This window comes from Nomascus leucogenys, chromosome 2 (genome assembly GCF_006542625.1).
Source record: "Nomascus leucogenys isolate Asia chromosome 2, Asia_NLE_v1, whole genome shotgun sequence".
Lineage (NCBI taxonomy): Eukaryota > Metazoa > Chordata > Mammalia > Primates > Hylobatidae > Nomascus > Nomascus leucogenys.
Genome location: NC_044382.1, coordinates 140,506,421 through 140,529,050, shown reverse-complemented (window position 1 = coordinate 140,529,050; position 22,630 = coordinate 140,506,421). Strand labels below are relative to the sequence as shown.

The 22,630-nt window shown below is 39.7% G+C and overlaps 1 protein-coding gene across 5 annotated transcripts in view; it reads left to right on the top strand.

The window, feature by feature from the left end:
- Positions 1-2,904: 2,904 nt before the first annotated feature.
- Positions 2,905-22,630, top strand: part of KIF3A (kinesin family member 3A) — a 48,999-nt gene continuing 29,273 nt past the window's right edge. For 4 of the 5 annotated variants that reach the window (XM_030818642.1, XM_030818632.1, XM_030818655.1 and 1 more), the window contains exons 1-5: positions 2,905-3,129; positions 6,054-6,327; positions 14,211-14,355; positions 14,497-14,581; positions 19,974-20,079. In XM_030818642.1, coding sequence (XP_030674502.1) covers positions 3,124-3,129; positions 6,054-6,327; positions 14,211-14,355; positions 14,497-14,581; positions 19,974-20,079 — 616 coding nt within the window. In that variant the 5' untranslated portion in view covers positions 2,905-3,123. The remainder of the gene's footprint in view (positions 3,130-6,053; positions 6,328-14,210; positions 14,356-14,496; positions 14,582-19,973; positions 20,080-22,630) is intronic. The other variant, XM_030818647.1, reaches the window with a different exon arrangement.

Here is a 22,630-nt window from a genome sequence, read left to right as displayed (position 1 = left end):
TAAACAAAAAACAAAAAGCAAAACAAAACAAAACAAACAAAAAAACAAACCCTGGGCCGGGCGCGGTGGCTCACACCTGTAATCTCAGCACTTTGGGAGGCGGAGGCGGGCAGATCACGAGGTAGGAGATGGAGACCATCCTGGCTAACACAGTGAAACCCCGTCTCTACTAAAAATACAAAAAAAAAAAAAAAAATTTAGCCGGGCGTGGTGGTGGGCTCCTGTAGTCCCAGCTACTCGGGAGGCTGAGGCAGGAGAATGGGTGAACCTGGGAGGCAGAGCTTGCAGTGAGCCGAGATAGTGCCACTGCACTCCAGCCTGGGCTACAGAGCGAGACTCCGTCTCAAAAACAAAAACAAAAAACCCTGAAAAATAGGTTATAGACCTGAATGTGACAGCTAAAACTATAAAACTCTAGGTAAATCTTCATAATCTTGGGTTAGGAAATGGTTTCTTACTTATCAAAAACATAGTGATAAAAGAAAAAATATGTAAATTGGACTTGATCAAAATTTAAAACTTTTGTGCTTCAAAGGATGATAGCAATAAAGTAAAAAGAAAACTCACAGAATGCGGGAAAATATTTGCATGTCATATACTTGAAAAGGGCTTTGCATTCAGAATATATAGAGAACTCTTACAACTTAATAATGAAAAGACAAATAAAATGGGTAAAGGGTTTGAATGGACATTTCTTCAAAGAAGTTATACAAATTGCAACAGCACATGAAAAAAAATGCTCAGCGTCATTATGATCAGGGAAATGAAAATAAATAAATACTCCAGCAAGATAGTACTTTACACAAAAGTGAGTATTGGCAAGGATGTGGAGACATTGTAAACCTTACATGTTACTGGTGGGAATTTAAAATGGTGCACTACTGTGGAAAACAACTTGGCAGTTCCTCAAAATGTTAAACATTAGCATTACCAAGTGATCCAGCAATTCTACTTCTACATATGTAACCAAGAGGAATGAAAACATAGGCTCATACAAAAACTTGTAGCAGCATTATTCACGATAGGCAAAAAGTAGAAACAACCCAAATATCCATCAATGACAAATAGGTAAAAAACATGTTATAGCCATGCAATGGAATATTATTCAGCCATAAAAAGTAACAAATTGCTGATATATGCTATAATAGGGATACAGCTTGAAAACATTGTAAGTGAAAGAAGTTGCTCACAAAAGGCTGCATATTGTGTAATTTCATTTATATGAAATGTCCAGAATAGGCAAATCCATAGAGATAGAAAGTAGATTGGTGGGTTGCCTAGGTCTAAGATGTTGGGAGTGGGGTGGGAGGAGGGTTGCAGAGAGCAAGGGGGAGTGGCTTATGAGTATAGAGTGTCTTTTTGGAATGATAAAAATGTTCTAGGTTATGGTTGCACAACTCCATATATAGTAAGAACTACTGACTTGTACAATTTAAATCGGTGATTGTATGGTATGGTGTGTAAATTATATCTCAGTAAAGCTTGTATGTGTGTATATATAAAATATTGAATGGTGACAGGTACTATGGAGAAATATAAAGTAGGGAGGGAAAAAAAGAAGAGTTTGGGCTGAAGGTTGAAATTTTAAATAAGGAAATCATGTTAGGGTTCACTGGGGTTATGTGAACAAAGGCGTTCTGGAGGAGGTGAGTGGGTCAGGTGGTTTTTTAGGGAAAGACCTTTCCAGGCTGCCTGGGTTTGGACCTGGGCTCTGTCATTGTTTATATGTATGACCTTGGAAAAGTTATTTAATGGTCCTGTGCCTCAATTACTTTATGTGTAAAATAATAATAAATAGTATCTATTTCAAAAGGTTATTGTGTGGATTAAATGAATTAAAAAACGAAAGCATGTAGAACAGTACGCTGGCACTATGTAAAATGCTTTATCGTTATTTCTATCAGTTCCTACTGCAAGCTCACAGCCCTTGCGTGCTAAGATGGAAGCACGACGGGAATGTTGGATGAAGCAAGGAGGCCAGGTGGGGCTGGTGCAGAAGAAGCAAGAGGGAGGATTGTAGGGCTTGTGGCTTTAGCTTTGTAAGATGGGAAATCAATGGAGGGTTTTGAGCAGAGAAAAGAGAAGATCTGATTCATGTTTTAGCAGCAGCACTCTGGCTCCTGTCCAGCACACTGAAAAGGGACAAGGACACAATCAAGGAAACCAGTTCTGAGCGATTGTAGTAAAGCACGTGAGAGACGATGGTGGTGGTAGAAGTGGTCAAATTCTGGTTCCACTACGAAGATAGATACAACAGGCTGCATTTAAAGATAGAATATTGTGTATGAAAGAGACTGCAATTTTGACCTGAGCAGTTGTCGGTATTAAGCTCCCACATATTGAGATGAAGGAAGTCTGAGAGGGATGAGAGGGAGCCCTTTTAAATTTTTTGATGGGGGTGGAGTGGGGTAGTGGGGCCATTGATGGGGGATCAAGATTTCAATTCTGGACATGATTAACTTGAAATGCCCATTACACATTCAAGTGGACTGGAAAGAGGATGGATGGATCACTGGTTCTTTGACCAACACGTATAAAAATCCCACTCTGTGCCAGGCTCTGTGTAGGCTCTGGAGATACCTGTGAGAATACTAATAATCTCCTTAAGAGCTCACTTTCTAATGGTAAGACAGGTCACGAGGAAGTTAGCAATCAAGCGAGGTGAGGTAGGTAAGGTCTTTAATATTTCGGATGAGACAAAGTGTACAATTGCTGTATTGATTTTAATATTCCGGGTATTGCAAGGGCCAGAAGACGGGCCTAAGAGCTGCTCCTCCTCCCAACCCGGGGCTGCCAGGTTATCTCCGCCTCAGTGCGGGCCACATTTCTAGCGCAGCAGAATGGCAGCATTGCGCACGCGCGGCCTCAGTCAGGCGTCCTAGGAGATGGACTCGGAAAGCCTCCGCGCAGGCGTAATTCAAGGGCCGAGAGAGCCTGAGACTGGGCTTGGGGCGGGGCGAGCTCAGAATGCGGCTGCGCACTGGGCGCTCTCGCCCGAGAAGCCGCAGTCTCGAGAGCGCCAACGAGGTGTTTCGGTAGTCTCTGGCCAGCCTTTCTGCGCACCCGGTGTCGTTGGGCTGCACCCCGGGCGGGGACGTCCGCCGGGCACGGGAAGGGGCCAAGATGCCGGTGAGGAGAGTCGCTTCGCTTCTGGGGTTTCTTCTCATCCTAGCGGCCTTGCCGGGGGCGCGGCCGTTGCCATGGAGGCGCGGAGCAGGCTGGCGGCCTGGGTGGGGCGGGGCAGGCTTGGTCGTGCGGTGGAGGTGGTTGGAGAGCCTGGCTGGTCAGCCCCGGGGCCGCGGGGGTCCGGTCGGCCTCGAGAGGGACCTGGGGGCAGGCCCTGCCGCCCTTGTCGCTGCTGCATCCCGTGGGGCCTGCGCCGCTTATCAAAAAGGCGCTGTGCTGGAGGATGCGCTCTGGCTCGCAGCCCTGCCTGCTGAGCGGGGCGTCTGGGGGTGGCCACGGAGGGGCTCTTTGGATGCTGCACACCTGGTGAGGCCTTTGCGCGTCGGAGCAAATGCGGGGAGGGCAGCGGAGCGAAGGCTGCCTGCCCCTATTCCAGGCCCCATACTCCGAGTCTCCTAGCCTCGAGCTGTCATTGCTCTTGTGGCGCTTTAGCTTATGATGCAGAATGAAACCCGTAGGTGTCTTTGTGTGTGTGGCGGTGTTATGTTTATCTTCCAGGATTTCACAGATTGTTACCGTGAACTTAATAATGGGGCCTTCTAAGACCCCTTATTAGGGGTCATGGAGGAAAATTGAGCCATGGCCGCTTATTTAGTGGTTGGGAGGCCTCGGATAATTATTTAATCTGTCTGGGTCCTTAGTTCCCACGTAAACTTTACCTCATGGGGTTGTTATCCGCGTGAAATAATGCACAGGAGACTAGAAGGACAGTGCTTTGACATTTAAGATTAAATGCTCTATATTCTGTTCACTGCTTTCAGGTTTTTAATTCAATAAATATTGGGCACCAACCACATGCTAGGCCCTGAAGATACAACATTGAGCAAAACCAGTCAGGTTCTTGAACTTGGAAAGAGAGAGGCTTGCCTTCTTGGGCAGAGGTGAAAATCATACATATTTACAGACGTAAGACACAAAACCTTAATAATGAAATGGGTGGGTATCCTATAATAGAGAGGAGTAGATTCTGGTGAATTGGAAAGTACTGCCATGTAAGAATGATGGTCTGCAGATGATAACAGTTCATTTTTTTTCCTCCCAAGAAGAGATTTTAGAAATTATTTTTGTGAAATTTCTCAATTTTAGCAACTAATTCAAAAGCTCTTTAAATACTATGAACCAAACAAAAGAAATTTGTGGGCTGAATTCAGCCTCTTGACTACCTGTTTGCAACCTCTGGTGTAGAGAGGAAGACATTAATCAAATAAGGAACAAGCAAAAGTAAAATTTGTGTCCAGGAAGGGGAGAGCAGGGTGCTCTCTGAGCCGATAAGAGTATTTGACCTAGTCAGGAAGTCTTCCCAGGTGAAGTGACTGTTGAGTTCTGAAGGATAAGTAGATGTTAACTAAGTGAAGAGGGAATTGAAGATGGTTCTAGGTAGAAGGAATAGCACATGGAAGGGCCACTGGTGAGGAGCATGGTGACAAGAAAAGGCCAAGAAGCTCAGTGTGGCTGTGGCATGGATGAGCCAGGCAGAATATCTTGTGAAATAAGCCCAGAGAAGCAGACATGGGTGGAAGCCAGACCTTACAGACCACCTTAAGGATTCTGGTTTTTGTTCTGAGATCTATGAGAAACCGCTGAAGAATTTTTAAGTAGGAGAGTGACATGATGAGATTTGTGTTGACACTGACTGCTATTTGGAGAATAGGCAGTAGGGCAATCTAATTAGATTCAGGAGTATAGTTAGGAGGCAGTAATCCAGGGTCAAGATGATGGTGATTTAGACTAGGGTGATGAATAGATGAGATGAATAGGATAAGAGATAGATAGAAGTGTATCGTACTGATATAATCTGTTACTTGTCAGTGACAATGTCAAAGTCAATGACGATGACTTATATTTGTTTCTCTTTAATGCTTAGAAGAGAATCTGAAACAGTAGGAATTTAACAAGTATCTGTTCAACTAAACTTTTCACTTCAATAATAGGATTGTGTTTCATTATATTTTCTTAATCATAAAATTTCAGAAGTGACTGGGTGCGGTGGCACACACGTGTAATCTCAGCACTTTGGGAGGCCGAGGTGGGTGGATCACTTGTGGTCAGGAGTTCGAGACCAGCCTGGCCAACATGATGAAACCGTGTCTCTACTAAAAATACAAAAATTAGCTGGGCATGGTGATGGACGCCTGTAATCCCAGCTGCTGGGAAGGCTGAGGCAGCAGAATCGCTTGAGCCTGGGAGGCAGAGGTTGCAGTGGGCCGAGATCACGCCACTGCACTCCAGCCTGGGTGACAGAGTGAGACTGTCTCAAAAATAAGAAAAAAAAATTCAGAAATGGAAACTTTACGTATACAAATGCTCATAAGGTTAGGTAATACTAAGGCATTTTTCTTTGCCATTAGACTTTCATTTCTGTCTTTATCTTATTGTTGTCTTCTGTAGAGAAGATAAGCCGTATATGGATATATTACCTGATAAAAACCATTTTACAGATGCGTGATAGGAAATAAAACTAAAGTCTCAGGGGAAACAGAGGACCTACTATTTTCTTGAGTTAAAATTGTTAACCATGTTCACATGTGTTTTCCTACAGGCAGGAAACACTAGGTCAGAGACTTTTGTGCAAAAAGACAATCTATAATATACTGGTTCAGTTTCTGCTTGTACAGCCTTTGCCACAAATGTGAACTAGATTTTCTCTCCCTTTTACATTTTAAAAGAAACTATTTTCCTTTTGTATCTTTTAATAAACTTTTCACCTATATGTAAGATCTTTAATTGCATTTAACAAATACCTATGAAGTGTTTAATGTGTGCAAGGCACTGAGGTGGAAAAGTAGCCTTTTAAAATTTATAAATTTAATCTGTTGAGGGTAAAAATTAATGTTCTTTTCATTATTTGTAAATATTATCTCCAACAGATCAATAAATCAGAGAAGCCAGAAAGCTGCGATAATGTGAAGGTTGTTGTTAGGTGCCGGCCCCTCAATGAGAGAGAGAAATCAATGTGCTACAAACAGGCTGTCAGTGTGGATGAGATGAGGGGAACTATCACTGTACATAAGACTGATTCTTCCAATGAACCTCCAAAGACATTTACTTTTGATACTGTTTTTGGACCAGAGAGTAAACAACTTGATGTTTATAACTTAACTGCAAGACCTATTATTGATTCTGTACTTGAAGGCTACAATGGTAAGTGAATCTTTACTTTTTAAAAAACACCGTTATGGAGACATAATTAATGTGCCATAAATTCACATATTGCAGCTGTGCAGTTTGATGAGTGTAGTAAATATATACAGTTGTGAAACCATCATCGCAATCCAGCTTTAGAACACCCTTGTCATCCCCAAAATTTCCTTTATGCCCATTTGCAGACCGACACCCAAACAACCATTGATCTGCTTTCTGTCACTATAATTTTGCCTTTTCTTGAAATGTCATATAAATCATGTCATATAATATGTCACCTTTTTTATCTGTTTTCTTTCACATCAAATGATGTTTTTGAAGTTTATCCTGCTAGGATTTTCAAAGGGATTGTGTTGAATTGTCATTCTGACAATATTGAGTCTCGCAGTCCGTGAACATGATACTTCTCTCCGTTTAAAACGTTGAAACATTAATTAATTATGGACAGGGTCTTGCTCTGTTGCCCAGGCTGGAGTGCAGTGGTGCGGTCATAGCTTACTGCAGCCTTGAACCTGGGCTGAAGCTATCCTCTCACTTCTGCCTCCTGAGTAATGCGAACTACAGCTGTGCACCACCACACCTGGCTAATTTTTTTTGTTTTTGTAAAGACTGGGTCTTGCTGTGTTGCTCAGTCAGGTCTCTAACTCCTAGGCTCAAGCAATCTCCTGCTGAGGCCTTTCAAAGCCCTGGGATTTCCCACGTCAGCTACCATGTCCAGCTTCTCTCCATTTATTTATATCTTAATTTATCTCATCTGTATTTTGTAGCTTTTAGTGTACAAGTGTTGCACTTGTTTTGATTAATTTCTTCCTAAGTATTTTTTTGATGCTATTGTGAGTAGGATTGCTTTCATAATTTCAATTTTGGTTTGTATGTTACTAATATATAGAGATGAAATTGATTTCTTTAGGTAGCTTTTGTGATAAAATTCAAATATCAAATTTATGATTTTAACCATTTTACACTTCAAAGTTCATAGGTGCATTTACAATGTTGTACAGCTGTCACCACTGTCTGTTTCCAGAACATTTCTGTCACTCCAAAAAGAAACCCTGTATCCATTAGCAGTCAGTCACTCCCAATCCATTACCACCTCCCTTCCCCCAACCCAGCAACTACTAATTTACTGTCTATATCTATTCTATGAGTTTGCCTATTCTGGACATTTTCTATAAATGGAATTATATGGTATGTGGCCTTTTGTGAATAACTTCTTTCACTTACAGTGTTTTCAAGCTTCATCCCTATTGTAACATATAAACATATATCAGCAATTCATTACTTTTTTTTTTGGAGACGGAGTCTCGCTTTGTCGCCCAGGCTGGATTGCAGTGGCGTGATCTCGGCTCACTGCAACCTCTGCCTCCTGGGTTCAAGCGATTCTCCTGCCTCAGCCTCCTGAGTAGCTGGGACTACAGGTGCCCACCACCATGCCCAGCTAATTTTTTTTTTTTTTTTTTTTTTTTGAGACGGAGTTTTGCTCTGTTGCCCAGGCTGGAGTGCAGTGGCGCGATCTTGGCTCACTGCAAGCTCTGCCTCCTGGGTTCACGCCATTCTCCTGCCTCAGCCTCCTGAGTAGCTGGGAATACAGGTGCCCGTCAACACGCCCAGCTAATGTTTTGTGTTTTTAGTAGAGATGGGGTTTCACCGTGTTAGCCAGGATGGTCTCGATCTCCTGACCCTGTGATCTGCCTGCCTCGGCCTCCGAAAGTGCTGGGATCACAGGCGTGAGCCACTGCACCTGGCTAATTTTTGTATTTTTAGTAGAGTTGGGGTTTCACCATATTGGCCAGGCTGGTTTCGAACTCCTGATCTTGTGATCCACCTGCCTCGGCCTCCCAAAGTGCTGAGATTACAGACATGAGCCACTGCACCAGGCCAGCAATTCATTATTTTTTATGTCTGAATAATATTGTATAGATAGGTCATATTTTGTTTATCCATTTATTAGTTGGTGAACATTTGTTGTTTCTACTTTTTAGCTATTACAGATAATGTTACTTTGAACATTCTTTTACAGATTTTTGTGTGAACATATGTTTAGTTTCTCTTGGGTATATACCTAAGAGTGGAATGACTGGGTCACACGGTAACTTTGTTTAATGTTTTGAGGAGCTGCCAAACTTTTCTACAGTAGCTACACCATTTTATATTCCCATCAGCAATGTGTGAGGTTTCTGATTTCTTCACATCTTTGTCAGCGCTTGTTATTGTCTTTTTGATGACTGCCCTCTTGGTACCCACAGTTGATTTTTGTATATTGACCTTGTATCCTGAAACTTTGCTGAACTTGCTTATTAATTCTAGTCGTTTTTTTATGCTTTGGGTTTTTTGTAAATTTTGTGGGATTTTCTACTTATAAGAATATGTTGGCCAGGCACAGTGACTCACGCCTGTAATCCCAGCACATTGGAGGCTGAGGCGGGCAGATCAGAAGGTCAGGAGTTCGAGACTAGCCTGACCAACATGGTGAAACCCTGTCTCTACTAAAAATAAAAAAATTAGCCAGGCATGGTGGCACGTGCCTTTAATCCCAGCTACCCGGGAGGCTGCGGCAGGAGAATCGCCTGAACCCTGGAGGCAGAGGTTGCAGTGAACCAAGATCGTGCCATTGCACTCCAGCCTGGGTGACAGGGCGAGACTCTGCCTCAAAAAAAAAAAAAAATGTTGTTTGCAAGTAAAGAAAGTTTTTACTTTGTCCTTTCCAATCTCCTTTAATTTATTTTTGTTACCTGATAGCACCTGGAGGCTAGAACCTCGAGTAAATTAGACGTGGTGAGAGTGGACATTTTGGTCTTGTTCCTGATCTTAGGGAAAATGCATTCATTCTTTCACCAGTATGATGATGTCTGTAAATTTTAACAGATAGCCTTTGTAAGTTTGAGGAAGTTCCCTTCTATTCTTAGTTTGCTGAGAGTTTTTGGATTGTATGTTGGATTTTGTCAAGTATAATTTTTTTCTGCACCTATTGAAATAATTTTTTTAAGGTTTGTTAATATGGTCAGTTACATTGATTGATTTTTGAATGTGAAACTAGCTTTGCCACTTGGTCATGATGCATTATTCTGTTCATATATTGTTAAATTTATTTGCTAAATTAAAAAAATTTTGGCATCCATGTTTATGAGGGATGTAAGTATATAGTTTTCTTCTAATGCCTTTTTCTGGTTTGGATATTGTGATAATGCTAGTTTCATAGAATGAGTTAGAAAGTATCCCCTTCTTTTCAATTTTCTAGAAGAATTTATCTAGAATTGGCATTATTTCTTAAATGTTTGGTAGAATCATCAGTGAAGCCATCTGGGCTTGAAGTTTTCTTTATGGGAAGGTTTTCAACTGTTGATTCAATTTCTTTAATAGACATAAGACTATTCAGATTATGTATTTTTTCTTCTTCTCTTTCAATCAGGGTCTCACTCTGTTACCCAGGCTGGAGTACAGTGGCACAATCACAGCTCACTGCAACCTCGACTTCCTGGGCTTAAGCAATCCTCCCACCTCAGCCTCCCCAGTAGCTGAGACTACAGGTGTGTGCTACCACGCCTGGCTAAGTTTTTCTATTATTATTATTTTTTTCTTGAAACAGGGTCTCACTCTGTCGACCAGGCTGGAGTGCAGTGGTGTGATCATGGCTCACTGTAGCCTCTACCTCCCGGGCTCAAGCGATCCTCCCACTTCAGCCCCCTGAATAGGTGGGACTATATGTGTGTGCCACCACACCATGCCCAGCTAATTTTAATTTTTTTTTTTTTTTTTTGGTAGAGATAAGGGTCTCACTATGTTTCCTAAGCTGGTCTTGAATTCCTGGACTCAACCAGTTCTCCCACCTCAGCCTTGCAAAGTACTGGGATTACAGGTATGAGCTACCGTGCCCGGCCAGGTTATCTATTTTTTCTTTTTCTTTTTTTTTTTTTTTTTTTTTTGAGACAGAGTCTTGCTCTGTTGTCCAGGCTGGAGTGCAGTGGCGCGATCTCGGCTCACAGCCTCCTCTGCTTCCCCGGGTTCCAGTGATTCTCCCGCCTCAGCCACCTGGGTAGCTGGGATTACAGGCACACGCCACCATGCCTGGCTCATTTTTGTATTTTTAGGAGGGACAGGTTTCACCATGTTGGCCAGGCTGGTCTCAAACTACTGACCTCAGGTAATCCGCCTGCCTTGGCCTCCCAGAGTGCTGGGATTACAGGCGTGAGCCACCGTGCCCAGCCAGTTTTTTCTTAAGTGAGGTTTGGTAGCTTGTCTTTCACAGAATTAGTCCGTTTCATCTAAGTTGTCAAATTCATTGGCAAAAAGTTGTTTGTACTGTTCCCTTATTATTCTTTTAGTAAGTTGAATGTAGTGGTATAACTTTTCTCATTCTTGATATTGGTAACTTACGTCTTCTTTTTTTCCTGATTAGTCTGACTAGAGGTTTATCTTTTCGATCTTCTCAGAGAACCAGCTTTTGGTTTTATTAATTTTTCTTTCTGTTTTTATGTTTCCTATTTCATCTATTTCTGCTCTGATCTTTTTTTTTTCTTTTATTTACTTTGGGCTTAATTTCCTCTTTTCTTTCTACTTAAAGTGGAAGCTGAGGCCATTGTTTTGAGACCTTTTTTCCTTTCTAATATGGGAGCTTAATGCTATAAATTGCCACTGAGTACTGTTTTAGTGTCATCCCACAGATTTTGACATACTGTGTTTTCATTTTCATGTAGTTCAAAATACTATTTTACCTCCTGGTTTATTCCTTGATCCTGGGTTATTTAGAAATGTGTTATTTAGTTTCCAAATATTTTTAGATTCTCTAGAGATTTTCAGTTATTGATTTCTAACTTAATCTCAATTTAGAGAACATATTTTGTATGCCTTGAATGTTTTTAAGTTTATTAAGATTTGTTTTGTGACCCAGAATATAGTTTTTCTTTTTGTTGTGTTTTTTGTTTTTGTTTTTTTCAAGACAAGGTCTCACCCTGTCACCCAGGCTGGGGTGCAGTGGCACTATAATGGCTGATTGCAGCCTCAACCTCCTGGGCTCAAGTGATTCTCTCGCTTCAGCTTTCCCAGTAGCTGAGACTACAGGCGCATCCCACCATGTCTGGCTATTTTTTTTTAAATTTAGTTTTAATTTCAATAAGTTTTTGGGGAACAGGTGGCGTTTAGTTACCTGAATAGGTTCTTCAGTGGTGATTTCTGAGATTTTGGTGCACCCGTTACCCAAGCAGTGTACACTGTACCCAATGTGTAGTCTTTTATCTCTCACCCCCCTCCCGCTCTTTCCCCTGAGTTCCCAAAGTTCGCTGTGTTGTTCTTACCCCTTTGCACCCTCCTAGCTTAGCTCCCACTTATAAGTGAGAACATAGGATGTTTGATTTTCTATTCCTGAGTTACGTCACTTAGAATAATAGTCTGTAGTTCCATCCAGGTTGCTGCCAGTGCCATTATTTCGTTCCTTTTTATGCATGCCTGGCTAATTTTTAAAAATTTTTGTAGAGATGGGGTCTCACTGTGTTGCCTAGGTGTTGCCTAGGCTGGTCTTGAACTCCTGGGCTCAGGTGATTCTCCCACCTCAGCCTCTCAAAGTGCTGGGACTGTAGCAGGAGCCACGGCACCCAGCCCGGAATATAGTTTATTATTTTTATTTATTTATTTATTGTATTTTTTGAGACAGAGTCTCACTCTGTCACCCTGGCTGGAGTGCAATGGTGCGATCTTGGCTCACTGCAGCCTTTGCCTCCCAGGTTCAAGCAATTCTTGTGCTTCACCTTCCCGAGTAGCTAGGACTACAGGCGTGCACCACCACACCCAGCTAATTTTTGTATTTTTAGTAGAGGTGGAGATTCACCATGTTGGCCAGGCTGATCTCAAACTCCTGACCTCAAGTGATCTGCCCTCCTTGGCCTCCCAAAGTTCTGGGATTATGGGCATGAGCCACCCCGCCTGGCCATAGTTTATTATCTTTAAATAATAGTAATAATAATAAATAGTGCCTATCTTTTAGGATTGGGGTGAAAGTTAAATAAGAATGCAAACATAGCTGGGAGGTGCACCTGTATTCCCAGCTACATAGGAGGCTGAGGCAGGAGGATTCTCTTGAGCTCAGGAGTTTGAGGCTGCAGTGAGCTATGATCATGCCACTGCACTCTAGTCTGAGTGACAGGGCAAGACCTCATCTCTTAAAAAAAAAAAAAAAAGCATGTAAAGTACATGGCCTAGTACATAGAAAATGATCAGTAAGTGACAGCTGTTGTCCTTATAAAGCTTATTTTTTATTTAATAATTTAATGTGTCTATTCTGAAATGCAGCCTGTGAGCTCATGATATTTTCCGTTTCTTTGAGTGCAGTGTTATATTCCTAATAGCAGAGTTTGAAATACTTAGTTTGAAAAAATTAAGACTTTTTTATTCCCATGTATAAAAAATGGCTTCTGGTATGATTCATTTATTTTCACGGAAAAGTCTGAAAAGTGTGTTATGATTATTTTCACAAAAAAAAGTCTGAGAAAAGTTGAGGTTAACTGAATAGAGTAGTAATAGTTGAGGAACCGTTTTCGTATATGCCATCACATCCAAGGCTGTCTTCTCTTACTTACTACATTGTGTCCTGACCAACTACTCCAGCCCTCTGTTTCCCCACATCTACCCTTGGTTTTCTCTAATTCTTCATCCACAGTATAGCCATAGTGATCGTGGTGTCACTCCTCTGATTGAAAAATCATTCTATGGCTTCATGTTGCTTTTAGGATAAGATCTAAAAAGTTTAATACCGTCCTTATTATACTGTGTGATTATGGCATTGTCAGTTTCTCTAGCTCTGCCTGCATCCATCTTCCCTTTCCATCTCTGTTTCTTCCATTCTGGTCTCATTTCAGTCCTCAAAATTTCCATTCTTCTTCTTGCCTCTTGCTGTCCACACTGTTCCTATCTGATTCTTACTTATAGTTCAGATCTAAACCTTACCTCTTCTGGAAAGTCCTCCGTGACCCCCTCTCCTTTTTCCCATTACAATTCCTCTGCCTAGTTGATATCCCTGAGTCCCATGTAGAACTCCGTGTTTCTCATTATCAATAGTCATCATCATGATAAACCCAAGATTATACACATCATAAGATTAAGGATTGTGTTTGTCTTGTCACTCTGTCTCTAGTGCCTAGCACAATGCCAGACTCAGGTGTGTGGTAAATATTTGTTGAATGAATAAATTTAGGTATTTAGAAAGTTGAGATTTTATCTGTAATTACCTGTAATAATTGTATTGTCGTCTTTTTGTTAACTCTGTTTCTTACAGCTGTTACTTTAAAACAATTGTTTAAAAACACACTTATTTTAGGATTAAGAAAAAAGCTATCATTTTACTGATTCTTTCTATGAGATATTGTGTTGGTCACTTGAAGGAAATTGCCTCATTTGGTTCTTGCTATCAATGGCGAGTTTTCTTATCCCCATTTTACCCTTGAGGAGACAGTCTCTGGGTAGGTAACTTGTCCAAGGTCAGTGGCTAAAAAGTGGCAGATGTGGTTTGAGACAGGTCTTCCTGCTCTACAGCCTGTATTCTTTTGCTCTGCTTCTACTACCTTCTCCAGGTTAATGTCCACAATGAGTACTTTATATACACATGACAAGAAATGTCTCATCATTAGATATATTGGAAGATTTTTGCATTTAGGGCTTGGGATGCTTTTTATTAATTATTAGGGATATCTCTCATTGACTGCTGTAACAGTGCTTTGTGCATGTGGTACAGAGTACACCTTGTAATTATTGATAATAAAGGTGAAACTTGTGCTAGAATAAATTTTGAATCCAGGGGAGAAATTATATCACAGCGTCAAAGGAATTAATTTTAAGAGCTATTGTTCTGTAGCATTAGACTTTAAGAAGTAACTGATTCTCTTCATCATTTTCAGGGACTATTTTTGCATATGGACAAACTGGAACAGGCAAAACTTTTACCATGGAAGGTGTTCGAGCTGTTCCTGAACTTAGAGGAATAATTCCCAATTCATTTGCTCACATATTTGGTCATATTGCAAAAGCAGAGGGTGATACAAGGTAAAAGGGAATTCTTTTATTTTCTGATATTGAGAAGTACAAACACAGGAAAGGCACATAGGTATAAATTTTATAAACATGTTTTAAAACCGTTCTTATAAATATTTCACTCTTTGACTTTTTAAAAATGATGTTTTATAGATTTTTGGTTCGAGTGTCTTATTTGGAAATATATAATGAAGAAGTTCGTGACCTTTTGGGCAAGGATCAGACACAAAGGTTAGAGGTAAGGATAATTGAAATTGGTGGAGTACTTTTTCCAAAGCAATAGAATGTTTACTAAATTAAGGTCCCCCTTCTTTTTTTAAACAACAGTTGCTTTTTATATTTTAAATAACCTCATACATATACAATGTCATACATCTGCAGACATATCTGGGGATAAATTACTGAAGCAGGATTGCTGAGTCAGGTAGTAAATGATTGGTAAATTTGATATTGCTGTGTATTTTAATATTTTAAGATGTGAGACATACAGCAAGGAAAAGGTTAATACTGGAATTTTAGTTGGATTGCATCACCAGTAAAATAGAGGAGAATAACGTATGTAGAGTAACATGTAGAACAGCAGTAGCTGCCATTGTAGAATAATATAGAGCATTTGTAGAACAGCAGCCAGCATTACTGAGCTCTTGCAGTGTGATATAGGCATTCAGTGCCGTAATTGATGGTTGTTGGTAGTAGTAAATAATTTATTTCATTTACTCTTCCCAGCAGTTCGATTTTACTGATGTGGGAACTGAAATTTAGAGGGGTTTCTTGACTTGCTCAAGGTCACATAGCAAGTGAATGGCAGTATCATCTAGGATTAAGAAGGTGGTTCTGGCAGTCTACCATCTTAGGTTGAATTCTGGCTCTGATCTTGAGCAAGTTACTTAATCTCTGTGAGTCTTGATTTGGTCGTAAAAGTGAAAATAATAATGGTATCCACTCCGTAGGATTATTACCAACACTAACAGATCAAAGTGTTTAAATCAATGCCTGACATAAAACAATAAATATTAGCTTTTTTTTTCTTTTTAAGTTTACTGCATAAACCGAGTTTTTGGAGCAGTGTATTACATTGTTAAGGATTGTTTGTGCTTGTTGTACCTTCATGAAGCCTTATTCTCTGATACCATTTATATAGCAAATATAGAAACAAGTTTCTTTGTTGCTAGTTTTCAACTTTAGTTCTGATTAATTCTGTGCTTTCATGTCCTAAAAAAATTTGTTGTGTTATGCAAATTCTAGGAAAAAATCATTTGGAAAGAACATTTCCATTTTTGTACCAGTAATTATAGATCAGATTTATTCTCAGGGACATTCTTGTCAATGGTTCTCAACTCTGTTAGACCCAGTGCACCTTTTCTTTTCTTTATTTTAGGAAGGTTTTTTTTTATTGTTGTTACAGTTTGTAGGATTTCTTATGTTCCATTGCTTTAATTTTAATCTGGGGGATTCCTGTTATGCCAGGGAGTTTTGAACCTCCGTTGAAGATTGTAATCCCTTTCTTAGAATGATTATATATATATATGTTTTTATTATACTTTAGGTTCTAGGGTACATGTACACAACGTGCAGGTTTGTTACATATGTATACATGTACCATGTTGGTGTGCTGCACCCATTAACTCGTCATTTACATTAGGTATATCTCCTAATGCTATCCCTCCCCACTCCCCCGACCCCACAACAGGCCCCGGTGTCTGATGTTCCCCTTTCTGTGTCCAAGTTTTCTCACTGTTCAATTCTCACCTATAAGTGAGAACATGCAGTGTTTGGTTTTTTGTCCTTGTGATAGTTTGCTGAGAATGATGGTTTCCAGCTTCATCCATGTCCTTACAAAGGACATGAACTCATCATTTTTTATGGCTGCATAGTATTCCATGTTGTATATGTGCCACATTTTCTTAATCCAGTCTATCATTATTGGACATTTGAGTTGGTTCCAAGTCTTTGCTATTGTGAATAGTGCTGCAGTAAACATACGTGTGCATGTGTCTTTATAGCAGCATGATTTATATTCCTTTGGGTATATACCCAGTAATGGGATGGCTGGGTCAAATGGTATTTCTAGTTCGAGATCCCTGAGGAATCGCCACACTGACTTCCACAATGGTTGAACTAGTTTCCAGTCCCACCAACAGTGTAAAAGTGTTCCTATTTCTCCACATCCTCTCCAGCACCTGTTGTTTCCTGACTTTTTAATGATGGCCATTCTAACTGGTGTGAGATGATATCTCATTGTGGTTTTGATTTGCATTTCTCTGATGACCAGTGATGATGAGCATTTTTTCATGTGTCTGTTGGCTGCATAAACGTCTTCTTGAGAAGTGTCTGTTCATATCCTTCGCCCACTTTTTGATGGGGTTGTTTGTTTTTTTCTTGTAAATTTGTTTGAGTTCATTGTAGATTCTGGATATTAGCCCTTTGTCAGATGAGTAGATTGCAAAAATGTTCTCCCATTCTGTATGTTGCCTGTTCACTCTGCTGGTAGTTTCTTTTGCTGTGCAGAAGCTCTTTAGTTTAATTAGATCCCATTTGTCAATTTTGGCTTTTGTTGCCATTGCTTTTGGTGTTTTAGACATGAAGTCCTTGCCCACGCCTATGTCCTGAATGGTATTGCCTAGGTTTTCTTCTAGGGTTTTTATGGTTTTAGGTCTAACATGTAAGTCTTTAATCCATCTTGAATTAATTTTTGTATAAGGTGTAAGGATGGGATCCAGTTTCAGCTTTCTACATATGGCTAGCCAGTTTTCCCAGCACCATTTGTTAAATAGGGAATCCTTTCCCCATTGCTTGTTTTTGTCAGGTTTGTCAAAGATCAGATAGTTGTAAATATGTGGTATTATTTCTGAGGTCTCTGGTCTGTTCCATTGGTCTATATCTCTGTTTTGGTACCAGTACCATGCTGTTTTGGTTACTATAGCCTTGTAGTACAGTTTGAAGTCAGGTAGCATGATGCCTCCAGCTTTGTTCTTTTGGCTTAGGATTGACTTGGCGATGTGGGCTCGTTTTTGGTTCCATATGAACTTTAAAGTAGTTTTTTCCAATTCTGTGAAGAAAGTTATTGGTAGCTTGATGGGGATGGCATTGAATCTATAAATTACCTTGGGCAGTATGGCCATTTTCACGATATTGATTCTTCCTACCCATGAGCATGGAATGTTCTTCGATTTGTTTGTGTCCTCTTTTATTTCATTGAGCAGTGGTTTGTAGTTCTCCTTGAAGAGATCCTTTACATCCCAATTCCTTTCTAAATAATATACGTTTTGTAATGCTCTTTTGACTGTCCTGAAATAAAATTCATATGTGACATTAATAAAATCTACCTATACACATACTTTTAAAAAAATTCGTATACTACTGTAATATAAAGGAGAATACAAGTAATTAAATATAAATGCTACTATTTAGGTATGTAAACACTTAGATGTGACCACACTTGATGACATAATAAAATAGTCAGAGGCATATAGAATCATCAAAATTGTAACAGCTACAAATGCAGTGTCAACAGGTATGTTGTATTGTTTATCTAAACCCCTTGATTGGTGTTATGGCCAATGACATGGTCTTTTACAATAGTGACTAGCTCTTGGTAGAGTTTGGAGCAAAATAAAGTACAATTCTTCCTTCAGTTTTTCTGTGTTCTCATATTATTGCTATATGGAAAAGCATTTTGTCTTTATATGTGAAATAAAGTTACATATGACAGACTCAGATATAATTATCTGGGTCTAGCCTCAAATAATTATAAGTAGTTTTTTTACCATGTGAATATCTGGTAGGACATTCAAAATTGTGTGGGACAGTTCTTCATTGGGTGAGACTGTCCCACTTATTTCAGGATGTTTAGTATTGCTGGTCCCTGCCTATCAATACTACAGTGTCCTCAAGTGAACCACAAACTCTTTCGCAAATTTCTAAAACATTCTAGGACAAGAGGGTAACTGCTTCCATTGAGATCCATTGTTACAAACTGTGTTTGTCACAGATATTGAATTCCTGTGTTTTTTATGATAAAAATTCTTTGGTAGCATTTCCATCCAGTTTTTTAACTTTCACACATTTGGAATTATATTTTCTTTCTTCATCTTTCATATCTAGTCAGTTATTAGTTGAATACACTTATTAATCGAATTTTGAATTAATAGCATATTGTGATTGGAAGACCACTAGTTTGCAGACGGATGTCAGTTTGAAGAATGTCCATTTTCAGTCTGCGGTGAGAATGAACACAAAAACTGAGAGTAGGTGCTTAAAAACTTCCATAGCAGTTTGACATTGCCAAGGTATCTAAGTGCATGATTTTTGTATTTTACAAAATTATCATATTACAAATATATACATCCTTTATCGGAGATTTTTTGAGACGCATTGATATAGACCAGTAATTTTCAAACCTTTTAAAAGGTGTAAAGCATTTCAACACTTTTATCAAACCAAACCTTATGTGGAAGCTCAATGTGTAAAATTCATGAAAGCGCCCTTCTCTTTAGAACTTCTCTGGGCCTGAAGACCCCTAAACTCCTACAGTGGCCCCCTCAGTGCCACCATGGACCCTCTAGGGCTTTTCAGAGCAAGGTCTGAAATCCACTGGCTTATAGAGATCATCACACTTTTTTTTTTTTTTTTTTTTACTACTAATAGAATTAGGGCTTAATTTATATCCCATGATAGATAAAGGATTTTTCCTAATTTGTAAATTTATCTTATCAGTTGTTGTAAAAGGCGCATGCACACACACACAACATTGAAAATCAATGACTAGAATGTTGAGTGTCTACCTTTATAACGTTTTCCCCTGGAATTGTTTATCAAATTTTCATTTGTCTTTGATGTCTTTGAGGCCTTCCTACCGTGGAATGGCTTTTCCCACTTCCCACTGGCAGCCACAGGCCTCTGCCTCAGTTTTGCTTTTTATTCTGTTGTTTTGTAGAGGTGACTCTGAGCCTTCCAAAGTGAATTTTGTTTATACAACGCCACTTGTATTTTAGGTAAATCCATCCTAAATACATTTTTCAAATTTGGTTAAAAATGCTCATAAGGTAATTCACAGAAAGATCGTATTTTAACATTGATACTGTAGATCTGATTATTTCCCTCAGTTGCTTGAAATTCTCCAAATTATTCTTACCATAAAGTCCAAAAACTATTCTAAACTTGTTTCTGTCTTCCTATATAACCAGATGTCTCACCTATTTTTCCCTGTTTCCTGCTCTCTCCAGCCACATTGTCTTTTTCGGTTTGTTTGTTATTTTTTTGTAAGTGCCTAGTTTTTTCTTATTTCAGGATTCTTGCACGTTCTCTTCTCCTACCTAACTGCCTCTTTTTTATTTAAAGAAATTTTAGCTTAAACATCATCTTGGGGAATTTTATCCTATCTCCTTCACTAGCTTAGTGTTCTGTACTTTTTCTATATTTTTCTTCGTGTCATCACAATTGAAATTAAATAATTTTTGTGTATAATTCTTCATTTGTGTGTTCTTCCTATAGACATCTCCATGCGTGTAGGAACAGTGTCTATCTTATCACTCTATTCCCTCTGTCTAGTAGAGTGTCCAACACATAGGAGATAATAAATAATTGTGGAAGAGTTATTGATATAGTATAAAGTCTTAATTTTTTTTTAGGTTAAAGAAAGACCTGATGTGGGAGTTTATATCAAAGATTTATCAGCTTATGTGGTAAATAATGCTGATGATATGGATAGAATTATGACGCTAGGCCACAAAAATCGTAAGTATAGTGTGTAATTGTGATTAAGCATCTGTGTGTCGAGTAGGCTGGTTTAGAAGCAAATTTGGTATATGGCAGTTTACCCTGTAGAGACTGGATTTTTTAGGTTTCTTGAAAACCATTCCACTTTGATTATTTACCATGTAGAGAGCATATATGAATGAAAGGTATCACAAATCATTTTCCATGCCGAGCAAAGTTTTGTTTCTTTTTAGTAGTGCAAATCTATGCAACTCTCATACAGCTGTCTCTTGGTAGCTATAATAGTAAAATTGGTAATGTTTATTGAGCTCTTAGTGGAGAGTGCTTGTGCTAAGTGCTTCATAAGGATGCTCTCTTAGTCCTCACAGGAGACTATGAAGACATTAAATTCTTACTTTATGAATGAAGAAAGTGAGACTTAGTTTAAGTAACTTGTCTAAGTACTATAACTACTAAGTGGTAGAGTGAGTGATCACACCTAAGCCATAGCCACACACGGTGGCTCATGCCTGTAATCCCAGCAACTCGGGAGGCTGAACTGGGAGGGTCATTTGAGGCCAGGAGCTTGAGACCAGCCTGGACAATAGGGAGCCCCTGTCCTAAAGAAACCCACCCGGAAGAAACCCAAAAAACCTAGGCCAGTAGTCTGCATTAACTAGGCACTGTAATGCTTCCCTTTTGTTGACAAGAAAAGCAAAACAAAATTTAAATTAAAAAATTGCGTTCTTTTTAGTAATTGTGTCATGTTTTTAGTCTAAAGAGTAAGAAGCTTCAGCGGTATTATACAGATGCCTCAAACCTAGTACTGGTGATGCAGCTAATAGCAATTAGAAATTAGAGGTGAAAAGGCCGGTCGCGGTGGCTCACTCCTGTAATCCCAGCACTTTGGGAGGCTGAGGTGGGTGGATCACTTGTTTAAGACCAGCCTGGCCAACATGGTGAAACCCCGTCTCTACTAAAAATACAAAAATTAGCTAGGAGTCGTGGTGGGTGCCTGTAATCCCAGTTACTCGGGAGGCTGTGGCAGGAGAATCGTTTTAACCAGGAAGACAGAAGTTGCAGTGGACCGAGATTGCGCCACTGCGCTCAAACTTGGGCAACACAGCAACCGAAAAAAAAAAAAAACAGGGATTAGAGGTAAAAGATGAGAAATAGGAAATGAAAAATTTTTTATAAGTTTCTATGACTTGACGATAGATCTGTCAAACCCAAGGAAATCAAACAACAAAACTTCAAAAAATAATTTACATTCTTATGAACCAATTAATAGAAAAAGACCAAATCTTAATAGAAAAATTAGCAAAAAATACATATGTTATTCGTAGAAGAACTAAGCACAGCAATAAGTATGTGAAAGGCTATATAACTTCACAGCTAACCAGGAAAATGCTAAAGCAAGATAGAGATGTTTCACTCATCAGATTAGATGAAGGATATGTAGGTTGGTGAGACTTTGAAGAAATGGGCACTGAGGATGGTATATAAATTGGTGCAGCCTATTTGAAGGGCAATGTTAACAGTATCTGTTGACATTTTAAAATACATTCCTTTTGACTCTGTGTTTCTAATTTTAGACATTGTGGAAAATATTTTTAGATGTAACAATCTAAATAACCTTCAGTAAAACACTGATTATGTAAATGATGGCACAAAAATACCATAGACTGTAATAAAGCTGTTAAAAACAATGAGTTAGGCTGGGTGTGGTGGCTCATGCCTGTAATCCCAACATTCTGGAAGGCCAAGGTGGGCAGATTTCCTGACCTCAGGAGTTTGAGACTAGCCTGTGCAACATGGCGAAACCCCATCTCAACTAAAAATACAAAAAAATCAGCCAGACGTGGTGGCTTATGCCTATAATCCCAGCTACTTGGGATGCTGAGGCAGCAGAATTGCTTGAACCTGGGGGGCAGAGGTTGCAGTGAGCCAAGATAGCACCACTGAACTCCAGCCTGGGCAACAGAGGAAGACTCTGTCTCAAAAGCAAAACAAAACAAAACCAAAAAAACAAGCTGAGCGCGGTGGCTCATGCCTATAATCCTAGCAATCTGGGTGGCTGAGGCGGATGGATCACTTGAGGCCAGGAGTTTGAGACCAGCCTGGCCAACCTGGTGAAACCCCATCTCTACTAAAAATACAAAAATTAGCTGGGCGTGGTGGTGCGCACCTGTAATCTTAGCTACTCAGGAGGTTGAGGCCGGAGGATCACTTGAACCTGGGAGGTGGAGGTTGCAGTGAGCCGAGATTGCGCCACTGCACTCCAGCCTGGGTGACAGAGGGAGACCGTCTCAAACAAAACAACAAAAAAGCCCAGTCAGGTAAATGTGCCTACACAGACCTGGAAGATTTTCAAAGTATGTTTGTCAGTGGGGGGGAAAAAAGCAAATTGTAGAACAGTATGTATGTACTGCCTTACCCTATTTATTTATATGTGAAAATTGTTAAACCATATATTTATTTGGGCAGTGTGGGTGTGTTTGTGTCTACATGTGTGTATATAAAATACAAAATGAAAGGACAGATTGTAGTGGTTACCTTTAGAGAAGGAGAAATAAAATTGGGGAGAAGG